Source organism: Pteropus vampyrus, unplaced genomic scaffold, assembly GCF_000151845.1.
Source record: "Pteropus vampyrus isolate Shadow unplaced genomic scaffold, Pvam_2.0 Scaffold114, whole genome shotgun sequence".
In the NCBI taxonomy this organism is placed as follows: domain Eukaryota; kingdom Metazoa; phylum Chordata; class Mammalia; order Chiroptera; family Pteropodidae; genus Pteropus; species Pteropus vampyrus.
In genome coordinates, this window is record NW_011888895.1 from 3,115,267 (window position 1) to 3,128,034 (window position 12,768).

The 12,768-nt window shown below is 42.1% G+C and overlaps 1 protein-coding gene across 1 annotated transcript; it reads left to right on the top strand.

Annotated features, from left to right (window-relative positions):
• Nucleotides 1-3,637: 3,637 nt before the first annotated feature.
• ATP5PO (ATP synthase peripheral stalk subunit OSCP) lies at nt 3,638-11,849 on the top strand. The gene is made up of 7 exons (XM_011365668.2): nt 3,638-3,765; nt 4,968-5,018; nt 6,002-6,112; nt 8,286-8,415; nt 9,176-9,288; nt 11,302-11,388; nt 11,666-11,849. The coding sequence occupies exons 1-7, from the start codon at nt 3,730-3,732 to the stop codon at nt 11,777-11,779; spliced, it is 642 nt and encodes a 213-aa protein (XP_011363970.1). The 5' UTR covers nt 3,638-3,729; the 3' UTR covers nt 11,780-11,849.
• Nucleotides 11,850-12,768: the final 919 nt, after the last annotated feature.

The window sequence follows — 12,768 nt, forward strand, 5'->3', positions numbered from 1 at the left end:
TGTGTCAGAAGCTGAGTGTTATCAGAAACTAGAGCGGACGGGTCTCTCCTTTTTGGGGCACAGTAGTTCAATGAAAGGTTCGTGGCAGCCTCCTTTTTTTCTGACATATGCTCATTGCAGAAAAATACAGAATGTAATTGGTAGTTTTTTTCTTCGGTGTCATTAGATATTTTTCTATGTCATTAAATACTTTTTGCAAATCTCATTGTAACGGTCGCACGATGTGCCGTTTTTAAAACCATTTTCTTATCCTGTCATTGGTTACCAGTTTTTTGCTGTTTTAAAGTGAATGTGGTGAACATTTTGCACATTAACCTTCATCCAGATGTCTGAGTTTTAGAGAGGTTCTTTTTGGGTCAAAGGGAAAAAATCACTTCACCTTTTAAAGCTTATGCAATTGAGGGCCTCATGATACCACTCTGTTGTTTTCTACGCCGGCATATGGTGCCTTAGTAGAGAAAATAAAACAATGAGAAATATTTGTTTAGAATGGAAAGCCAGCATAAAAGAAAAAAGTCGAGGTTCAGTGTCTGGGTTTTGCTATCACTATAGCCCTGGCCTGTGACCTCGGGCAAGTTCCTTTGACTCCATGGGTCTCAGCTGTTAAAATAACTAATTTTTAAACAAGTTAAGTTTATACAGGTGGAAAATGCTATAAAAGCAGAGTACTAAGTCTTTCCCCTTCTTCTATGGGACAAAATTCTTTTCTCCTTTCCAGATTCTCTATTCTTGCATAGCAGAAGGTGTACGTGGAGAGGAGGGGTTGGAGTCACACCACTGGGAAACTGCTGCCAGCTGGTCTCCGTGAGACTTTGCATCTGAAGCCCCAGCTGGTCATTGCAGTGCCTGGCCTGCAGTGACATTTCTGCAGGTGCCCAGGAATCCCAGAGCAGATGAAAGGAGGTTTGATTACAGAGGCATCAGGCTTCTTCTGTATTCCTCCGATTGTCCAAATCACCGAGATGTAAGCAGCGTCTGCTGGCACCAAAATTCTATACCCAGAAATTCATCCTGAGACCCAGAACTGCCATTTCCTAGATGAGCTACTTCATGAGATCTGAGAAGTTTCACCACCTGTAAAATAGGGGAGTGCCAGACTATGTACATCTTCGAGTTATCCTGAGACTCAAAATAAAAATGAAACCATATATGCGCAACCACTGAGTGGACCCTAAAACTCAGCCACAACTACTATTTTGGCAAAATGGGCTGGAGTGGGATGGGGATAAATGCAAATGAAATCGAAGGCATCGCCCTGCTTCTTTGCAATTGTACAATGTACTTATAATTACTTATCAATGCAATAAAGAGTCTAGAGTTTTCCAAGTGTATTTGGCTCCAGAATTTTTGATTCGTATCACATCTATTTATACTCACACATTGAAAAACACAGGTTTTATGATTTGGTTTCACATAGAATGTAAAGTCTATGAAGGCAAGCATTTTGTCTTGCACCCTGCTGTAACTTCAGGGCATAGGACAGCTGCTTGCACATCACTGGTGCTCAATAATATGTGTCGCATAATGAATATGCTTTCTGTTCCACTTATTTGAAAATAGCCCCTGAAAATAGTCTCCAGAGTGGAGTGAAATAAGGCTTTTTATGTGCTGCTAGTGAAAGTGCAAATTGGTTAAAACTTTTGAAAAGTAGCATGGCCTCATGCGTCAAAGACTTTTAAAATGCTAACACCCTGTCACCAAGTTGTGCCAGTTCTGGAAATCTATTTGGAAGTTATCCTAAGTATAAAGGAAAGTTTGTCTAAAGATTCTCAGGAGATGAAGTATTATTTAAAGTGGGGAAAGAAAAAAAACCCCATCTGAATTATGTTCAAAAATCAATGAATAAAATTCAGACTATCCACTTGATGGATTATTCTGCATCATTAAAATGAGTTGTCAAACAAACTTAAAAAGAGTCTGGAGGCTTTGCTAGAAATAAATGATAGAGATGTATTCAAGGGTCTGAGAGTTTGCACACTGGGAACACAGCTAGGCACAAACCCAAAAGTGTTCCAAAGAAGAGAGAATCATTAAAAATTCTTATAGTAAAAAGCACATTCGTGAGAATTACCAGTCCTGTATTCTTAGCCCTAGGATTGGTCCAGGACAGTTATGGGTCAGAGGGCAGACAGGATGTTAGATGCCAGGTGGTCTAGGAGATGGGCACCAGGAGGTCTGGTCATGTTCAATGGTCTGGATAATAGATATCAGGTGAATGCAAACGTGAGTCCATTAGGGGCTAATTAGAGTGTTATCTGGAGGTCCAGATGCATATCCAAGCGTTGACGCAAGACTGGAATGTTAAAAAAAATTTAAGTTCCCAGGCTAGTTAGAATGAGAAAGGGGTCTTTCCTTAGGCCTTCGCTTGCATAATGTTAACAATTTCAGCAGCTTACTTAAAGTGACCCCATTTTTTATGTTCCCCATCTTCACTTTTTCCTCAATGTTTATGAAAATTATACAACTTGGAAATATGCTTATATTACATTTTAAGCATGTATTCACAAGCCATATATAATTTAGTATCTTTTTTTATCTTGTATTGAGGGAAAAGGCAGTATACTAACTTATATACAGATTGTGAGTTTGTATTTATAATAAAAACAAACACAAAATGAAGAACTAAGGTTATTGAGTGCCGCTCTGTTAGGTAATTCTACAAAATACTGCACATGTATATTAATTTCCTTATTTTTCCTAACAACCTATAAGGGAGGTACTATTATATATAACACCCATTTAATAGAAAAGAAAACTGAGGCGCAGAGAATTTATATGATTGGGCCAAGGTCACCGAAAGGACTGGGATTCAAGTCTGGGCAGTTCTGGCTACTGCATGAATAAATACTGACAAGAGAAGCCTCTCACTGGTCGAAAAGAAGGCAATTATATTCCCTCTACTTTTCTGCATTTTTACAAGTTTTTTGTAATGGTGAGAAAACTGCACTTTAAAAGGGCGAATTAGGAATTAATCTGTGTTCCTATAATAGAACTGAGCGGGGGCGGGGGGAGGGGGCGAGTTCTAATTGACCACAAGACTCCATTATTGCAACCAAGAAACTCCAACCCCGTTCTCTGCCGGCCAATTCTATTCTGTACAGAAGGGAAAACTAGAGCAAGCTCCATTTAGGGGGAAATAGGTTAAAAATAGGTTGTTTTTATGAATGCTGAAAAACTGGCCAAGGCTAGTGCCGCGTTCTCAGTTTCAATGTCACACTTGCTCAAACGCCAGGCCAACAGACGATTGCTACACTCAGGTGAGATGGTATTGAGTGGGGATGAAGGGGCAGTCGTGTCCCAAGTACTGGGCACCTAGTGTCCGCTGCTGGAGCTGTTAAGGTTCATTTTCATAACACAGCTAGAGGAACTGGCTTAGTTGGAAGAATGGTAAAGATGTTAATGGTGAATGTGAAATGGAACAAATGCCGCCGCATTTGCCTAAATGGAAATTTTTAAACTAGGGACAATAAATTCATTTTACAGAAAGGGCCACTTAGTCAATTACTCAGGATTTCATTTTCAGGTGCTGAACCCTTAGCCCCACCCCCAGTCCTGTAGTTTACCATCTGCTTCTAAGGACTACGACTCCCAGCCCAAGGGAGGTCTCTGCGCATGCGGCCTGACGAGCTAAGCCTACATTTCCCAGCGGACCGAGCGGCTACGCTGACGCACGCATGCGCCCTCGCGCCTCTTCCAGCTCGGGTTTGACCTACAGCCGCCCGGGAGAAGATGGCCGCGCCCGCAGTGTCAGGGCTGTCCCGGCAGGTGAGAGAATGGAGGTCTTGAAAGCCATCGGGAAGATCTCTCCTGGGGTGACCCGTACCAGACCCCTAGAAACACGATGCGAGGCTACAGCTGGGGGAGCGTGGCCGCCGTTCAGGGTCGTGGGGCCCGGCGAGTGGGGTCGACACAAGGAGGTTCAGAAAGCCCCACTTCCCCACCCGGGGACATCCACGGGGCAGTGGGCACGGGGCTGCGCGTGCCTGACCTCGGCGTCCTCTGAGCACAGCTCCAAGAAGCAGCAGGCTTGAGGGCCACGGGAGATGGGGACCCAGCTTCCCCGGATTGCGAGTAAAGGACCCGGCCCATTCCCAATCAGCATCCTTTGTCGTTGCGATTAAACGTATCAGCGGTCATTAGTAATGCAAAGAATATTTATAAAGCACATCTAACATCTTTTATAAAAGAAATGAGACAGAAAACTTTAAATGATTCGTCCTCGGCTGCTCAGCCCGTAAGGGGTAGAACTGAGATTCAAATCAAACAAGGTGGAGTTGGGACGTTCGTGCTCTTCATACTACATACACGTTGCTTTCCTTTAATAGCTTAGATAACTTTTCCATAAGTGTTAAAAAGTCTTTCAATTCTCACAACCAGTTTTGGTTTAGTACACTGCAGAGCTGGAGTTATTTGAAGGTGACCTGTGCCCTTGCAGGTGCATTTTTAACTACAGATTCCAACTCTCCCTAGATAGACCAGATACCGTCTCTCAGAACTGCGGCCTGTTCTCACATCATACTCTGCTGTGCAATACTCAAGGGTTAATTTTCAGATAGCATTTAGATTCGAAGAAGATACACCTTTTACAAATCATGACTGGAATCCTCACTTTTTATTAAAATCCTGCTCAAGGGTGGTAGTATAAATGCTAAAAATCTTGCTGAAATTTTTAAAAACAGGTACTTCATTAAAATGAGTGTTTTCTCTTTCATACTGGTGGGTTGCTTCAGCCTGTTCCTAGCAATTTAGAGAGTTAGTGAAAAGGCGGTTTCCCAAGCAACTTGGGATGATTCTCAGCGGGGAAATTTACTCCTAGGTAGTAAAGAAAAACTAACCCACATGTAATCTATGTAATGATACAAAGAAACAACAAACCAACCATTTAAAAGTCAAATTGAAAATTTCTTGTTATTGGTTCAAGTAAAGAAAGCTTTCAAGTAAACTCTGTTGATCTTTATTTTTTAAAGGTGCGATGCTTCAGTACCTCTGTGGTCAGGCCGTTTGCCAAGCTTGTGAGGGTAGGTCAACTTTTTTGTAATTATGAAGCAGATGAAAGTGTGAGTCAAACAGCAATACATCTAGGGCATGGACTTTGTATAGTTTCTGCCTAAACCTTTCTGCACGATCTGTGGTTCCCAAAGTGTCATGGGGGCGGGGGTATGGAATGAAAAAGCGTTGAATGCTTGCTGTGTGACAGGCTCATACATAACCTTTAAATATGAGAATTTCTTAAAACTCCACAGCAGTGATAAGAAGTAGCTAGTCTTCCCATTATACAAAAGAGGAAACTGAGACTCGGAAAACTTGCCCAAGGTTACTCAGCTTCGTTCTAGAGCTGGACTGGAACTAAGTCTTTCTCATTCAAAGCCTAAGCTTTTTCACTACAACCGTTCAGCACCACTAAGCGTATGTAGTTTTACGTTGATGTTAGTGTATAGAAAAAGGCCTACAGTTTATTGAGAAAAATAATTCAAGTGTTAGACACTTTTTAATTGCTAAAGGGCTCCTCTGAAGTGAATATTGATGAGGCACTCTAAGGGAAATTTATAGTATTACTACGAAAGGTATAAAAGTATGCTTGTACATATTTCATAAATACCTGTTTTCTTGGCTCTGTCATGTTCAAAACTGCATGCTCTCAGTGTTTAAATCCTTCCATACTTAGAACTGAATAGTATTGCATTCAAAGGAAGCAGAGGCTTATCACAGCATTAACATCATTGAATGCTGGAGCTGAAATGGATGTTAGCACCATGTTTCCTAAGGCTGTTGTTGTACGATGAGAATTGGAAGCTCAAAGATTGAATGACCTGACCAAGGAAATAGTTCTAATTTGTTTTGAGAATTGCCATTCAGGATAGCTCTTTGATGACTTTTTTTGTGCTGTAGAAGATATATTTTTAAATTATAAATATTCAATTCTGCTATTGATAATTTAATATTTTCTTAACTGATATTCCTGTTCCCATCCTCCCCTACCTCACCCTTTTTTTTTTTAAAGCCACCTGTTCAGATATATGGTATCGAAGGTCGCTATGCCACTGCTCTTTATTCTGCTGCGTCTAAACAGAACAAACTGGAACAAGTAGAAAAGGAATTGTTGAGAGTGGCGGTAAGTAGCTTTTCTTATCAAGTTCCCATTGTATATTTTTTTCCTTTAGTTATTTCATTGTGCATCCCTAATGAGGTTTATCCTCAGAAAAAGAACTGTGAAAGAAGAAACCTATTTTCTGTAATCACATTGATAATAATAATAGTGAGTAGTTTTCTGATTCTGTATATAATAGGTACAGGTACATATAAAGATATTTATATCAGGAACCAAGATTTCAGGCTAAGAGAAGAAATAGAAATATGGTAATGGTAATATAAGAAAGATTGCCATTTCAAAAGTCACCTTCGAAAATCTGTGTTTGTGTTCCAGGTCTTTCCAAAGTAGTCTTTAGAATTTATTATGATTTTGTTTTATGGGGAATTTATTTTCCTTGTGAGCCTTCCTTGGTTTTTATTATTTTATTCCCAAGATGGGAGGGGGAAATGACTGAGCAGAGTGTGCTGGGCAGCAAAATTAGGAAAGACGTGTGGGCTCCACACTGCTGAACAGAACTGACGAAGGACTGGGAGGCGGCGAGGCTGCAAGGGACCTCTCCTTTTTTTTTTTTTTTGACATGGAAAGTAGAGTAAGTGAACCAAATTAACAAAAGCCAACACTGTCTTAAATAGGAGAATCTCTGCTGTAATTTCGCTGAATTTTCTAGTTAACAAGTTTCTACACATTTTCTTGCATCCCCCTCTCCATTTATTCTCTAGTTGCCACCTCTGGCAGTAGGTTCTGCATTGAAGAAGGAGAGAGAAACACCGTCTAGTACATATTCTCTCCAGAGAAAATGGTTCTCTTTTTGGATTTTATGTTTTAAGAATTTCTTGTATTTTTTTAATCCACATATTTCTAAAGATCTTACTTTAGGGAGGAAATCCTCACAGACTAATTGTATAGAGTGATGCTCACATGTTTTTATTTTGAGTTTTTATTGGAACTTTTGTCCCAGTAGACAATAATTTTAACTGAATAGGCCTTTTATCCAGTTATCTCTGCAGATAAAGCTTACAGTCTGTGTCGGTGTGACGGCCCTCACGACGCTCATGACCCTCACAGAGCCAACAGCCTTACTGTTGGAGACACAGTGGGATAGGGGAAGCTCACACAGGCATTTTTGGAGGTGATAATTGTTGCCTGCTGCTTGTCATTTGTGCCCATTTAAACCTGAACAGTTGTGTTCACAACAGAAAGACCTGGGTTTTGGATGTTAGAATGGGGTTTGATAAAAACCTGGAAGTCAGCAAAGATGTGGAGACATAGAAAGGAGGCAGTTCTCTTAAAACTTTGTAAATTTAAATTAGCAATTTTTATCACTGAGAGGAAAGTGTGATTCTACACACAGTGTCGGAACTGTTCATTGGGTAGTAGCCCATACTCCAGAATGCTTTTAATTTGTATAAATCAGCAGATTTTTTTGTTGGAAAAATGTTGTTTCTGTCTGGCCACTCAAGTTGCAGTTTTTGCATTAGACGGCAGCAGATGACAAACAGCCTGGGTCGGAGGCGGAATTCTGGCCAGGAGCCCGGGAGAGGTACAGAGTAACTGAAAGGCTAATAGACATATGTGACTGAAAGATGCCCAGATGCAGACAGCTGTTGGTCTGTTGGAACTCTGGCCTCATACTCAGGGGAGCAAGATGCTGGAAGCTGTGCTGGGATCACCAAATCCAGACATTTGTGACTTAGTAAAATGGAGACAAAATAGTCTCTCTCGTGGTAGTTGCGCTCCTGTTTCTTATCCACTCTTCCAGACCAATTGAGGTTGTTCTGGAAACACCAGAGGCTTCTCGCCGGTTTGGGTTGGTCCTTTGGAGCTCTGTACGAGGTGGGACAGGATGCAGATCGGCCTGGCACAGAAAGGCCCCCCTCTAGGGGAGTGGCAAGGGGCCCGCCTTTTCAGTCACAGCGCCTTTTTAAGTCTGCACTTGAGTCTTGGCATCACTAGCATCCTCTTAGTATGTGAAAAACTATAATATTACACATATTTTTTCAAGAATTCTATCTTGTGTAAAATCATGGTGTGGTATATTAAAGGCAGAGAAAGTTATTTCATTGTAACCTTCATCTGTGCTTTGAGAGTGCTAATTTAATTCACGAAATATATGATTCACAAAAAAGTATATATATAGTAGCTAGGATCGTTTATGCTCTAAAGAGTTTAAGAAATTATTTTTTGGCACTTTTAGCAAATTTTGAAGGAACCCAAAATGGCTGCTTCAATTCTGAATCCCTATGTAAAGCGTTCCATTAAAGTGAAAAGCCTGAATGACATGGCTGCAAAAGAGAAGTTTTCTCCCCTCACGTCCAACCTGATCAGTAAGTATTAGATCTTTTTCACTGAAGTCTCTGAAAACTGCGCTGCTAGAAATGTCGCCCATGGACCCAGAGCATGAGCATCACCTGCCTTTTGGCGGTGAAGAATCTTGGGGCTCACCCTGACCTGCTTATTCAGAATCTGCATATTCACTGGCTCCCCAAGTGAATTGTTTGTGTGTTAAAGTTTGAAGAGCACTGTCTAAAGATTCCAGGATGTCCAAATGTCTGATCACAGAGTCAGTTTCAGTCCACGGAGGCAACCAATGTGATTCGTGCCAAGAAAATGGTTCGTAGCCAGTGGCTGTCCCTCTGTTCTTAAAGGCATTTGCATTCTTTGGTACATTTGGATTGCTTTTCAAATCCCATGGTCAACTGAGAATACAAGTTCCAAAGAAAATGTATTCATGTCATCATTTTTGAATATAGACAATATGTTAATTTGGGGTTTGTATCCAAACGTTGGAATCTTTGAGATAATTATGAAAAGCAGATTGGAAGCTGTGATCAAGAAATCTGTTGCAGATCTGTCTAAGATACACCCCCCTTAACTGATTTAAATGCTTGTTGGTGTAGTCTTTTAAAAAACATTGACTATACTTTTTAAATGACAAGTTGTATCTTCTCCATTCACATTCTTAAGGATATTGAATTACTGTTTTAAGGCCACAAATCTAAGTTTTCTTTTAAGGTGAATCTGACACCTCATGAATAACTCATATTAAGTGAGTTTCACGTTACTGAAACATCTTCACTTTCCCAGATTTGCTCGCTGAAAATGGTCGCTTGAATAATGCCCCTGGAGTCGTTTCTGCCTTTTCCACCATGATGAGCGTCCACCGAGGAGAAGTACCTTGCTCCGTTACCACTGCATCTGTAAGTACAGGGTTGTTGCTGCTGCATTCACCATGGCATTTCATGGCATCACATTTTGCAGAACAAACAAACAAACAAACAAAAACAAGCTAAAATCAAGAAATTAGGAAAGGCGACTGTCACTTTGTTCTCATAGCAGCTTCTGTAGACCTCTGCTTTGGAAGGCCAAGTGCATCATCTTACAGCGCTTCCCTGACCAGCGACTTAGTCGTAATGACTGTGGGCTGGGTTAAAATGTGTCAGGGAACAGTGGTTAATGTTCCATTACAGGTTTGCGTTACGTCATAAGTACTATATTTTGTAGTTGACTGAGACCACAGCTTGCAGTCTTTGGTGGTGGTGAAGGGTAGTATGGATAGGCCCTTCGCCAAGGCCTTTCAAGCTCGGCAACTTGCTGGACTGGGCTGTCACCACTTAGGGAAACCTACCGTGTGCTGGGTACTTAGTAAGTTCTTATTTTATGTGATGTCAGAGACCCATGTGAAGTAGGAGTATCATTGTCTTTATATTACAGATGAATACAGGGGAATCATTTGCCCTAGGTCACAAAAGGTGAAACTAGGATTTGAGCAGTCTATGCTCATTAAGCGACAATCCTCAGAATTTTATTCTTAAATACGTCTTTTCGTCCTCCTGTAGTTCGGTCAGTTTAGGAAAACAGTCTGTGGGGCTTAATTACAGTAGAACATGGTGAATTTATTTGGGATCTGCAGCACCTGGCCTCCTCTAGACTAACATTTCTAGTGTCTAAAAGATGCTGTACCTCTTCTCCAAAAGAGCACAGCTTCAGAGACGTTTTATTTAGCACCTACCTCGCTGAGCATCATCACAGCTCGGGCATTTGCCAGCGCCCACTGTGACTGCACCAGTTCTCCATGACAGCAGAGTGCCGATGGCCACGCTGTCACAAGCACGGGTGCCGGTCGTTCTCCAGTGATTACAAGGACATGGTTTTTTTACAGGGTGCCTATTTTCGTAAAAGTTTTTAAAATCAGTACTAATGCTTTCGATGTTGAAACTCCTTAGTAAATGAGTTTCCACTGTTTTAAAAACATATATACCTTGATTAATGACCAAGGGCATAGACGTACGGCATAGTCCTCACTTGCTGCTGGGGCCTTAGGTGGGTTCTTAACCACGTGAACCTCAGTTCTCAAACATGTAAAATGGCAGCGAAGGCTGCTGGCATCTCAGGGTTGTCCAGATTAAAGGAAGTGGCGGGAGCAAAGGTCTAGCACAGGCAGGACCGGGCCCTCAGTAGGCATCTGAATGGAAGGTGGGCACATAGAGTTCTCTAGCCTTCCAGGCTCAGCACATGTTCTGATTGAATGTTGATAAACTTACCACCCCTCCCCGCAAAAGACACTTAGAGTTTTGTAAAGGTGTAATTTTTTTCCTACCTTCAGCCTCGTGGACGAGTGGGTGGGGAGGTGGGTGTGTAGCAGGTGAAAGGCCTTTCCTCCAGCAGCCCCCTCCAGTCTCACCTAGCCAGGAGTAAGAGTTGGGACAAGAGGAGTCTGGACACGGAGCGCTCGCGCTGTGTGCACAGATTACCGAGCTGTGCTGCGTCCGCCCTGTGCACATTCCCTCGGGCTTTCAGTGACTGGGTGGCCTGCTGTGTGGGAGCTGGTGCCATGGATCTTAAAGATTACAGAGCCAGGGTAAACCGCAGCTTATCATCTAAGGAAGTAATAGGCATGCCCGCGGGGGCCACGTCCTCAGGGCTTTTCCCTGGTGGGGGTGGCATTTGTGCTTTAGTGAGCGAGTACCAGTGCGCTCCCCAGGTGTATGCTCCCCAGTGTCCTTGTGAGGCGACGGGACCTCTGCACACGCCCAGAACACCAGCACCAATGAGCTTGAGCCACTGCTGCAGGGCAGATCCCGATGGGTCCCCAGATGTTAACACAGGAGGTCACAGGCCTGTCTGGCCATGTGTGCCAGGGTATTGTTTTAAGATAAGACGTTTCCGTTTTACTTGATCTAGATTTAAAAAATGGTTTTGTCTCTTTTTAGCCTTTGGATGAAGCAACTCTTTCTGAATTAAAAACAGTGCTCAAGGGCTTCCTCAGTAAAAACCAGATACTGAACTTGGAAGTTAAGGTAGGATTTTAATTATGTTTGGTATGTTTCCTCAGGTCAATTTGAAATGCCTATGGATAATGAAAAATTAGGTCTCATTGTCTACTTAAATTTGCCTGTGGTGGAAATTTTATATTTTCAGTTTAAATGATTACTGATTGCATTCACAATTTGACTTCTGCCTTTTTCTAGATGTAATTATAATGTCTTAAATTTATGTAGCACACAGACATTTCAGAGCACTTCTGATTAGTGAAATGTAAATGTTCTCATATGTCCACCCTATTTTCTTTCCTAGATCGATCCATCAATCATGGGTGGGATGATTGTTCGTATTGGAGAGAAATATGTTGATATGTCTGCAAAAACCAAGATTCAGAAGCTGAGCAGGGTTATGCGGGAGGTTTTCTGAAAGTCTTGATTTTCTGTCAGTGAAAATTCCGAAACCTGGAGCAACAATAAAATGCTTCCTGAACAGAACATATTATGTTTACTTTCTTTAAAAGCAGAAATACAGGGAGCCTTATTTTTATATCTTTCTTTCAGTATCCCCTTAGTTTAAAGGCCCTTTGGCTAGAGAATCTAGTGAGTTAGATTAGTCTTAGGAATTTATGAAAGCTTGTGTTCATTATGAAAATAGTTAACATTTATTAAGCTTCATTTTATGCCAGGCATCATTAAGTACTTAATGTATGTAACTTCATTTCTTGGGCTCCAAACCCAGAGCCTGAGGAAGGGCTGAGCCCTGAGCCTGTAGGGGAAGTTAAGGTACCAGGGAACCAGGCCAACCATTGTCATCTTAGAGTTTCAACTGTTGGTGGCCATCTCCAGTCAAAGATACTAGAAAGACCTCTCCAAGCCCCGGGACCCACACTGGCCAGACATGGCCAGCTGCTCTACGGTCTGCTGCTTCGTGTGCTTGCTGCTTGCAGCTTCTGCAATGTCTGCTCCAACCCCAGTTGCCGTGCGCTTACGGACCGGTGTCAGCCAGGCACCATGGGTCTGCTTAAAGTGCTGGGAACAGCTGGTACGTGCTCATCTGATTATTCTAACAAGGATTTCTGTCATGTGCGTTTTGACTTGTTTTGAGCCCAAAGTGATTTGTCTTACAATCCTGCTCTCCATATTATCCTAGTAAGTATAAAGACAGTCGTATTTTCTATAAAGGCTTTCACAGAGATTCTGGCCAGAAAAATGTCTCCATTCTAGAGTCTAGAAAACCTGAAAGCAGTTATTCTGCTAATGTGTTCATCCCCTCAACCCCACGAGGGCAGAGGTCAGGGCAGAGCTGTGCATGTAGCCAAGAGGGCAGCAGAACAGCATGTTCCTCACCAGCTGTCACAGCCCCTGTGAACGTCTTCTGAACCAGGGAGCGGCCAGGGCCATCAGCCCAGAACAGAG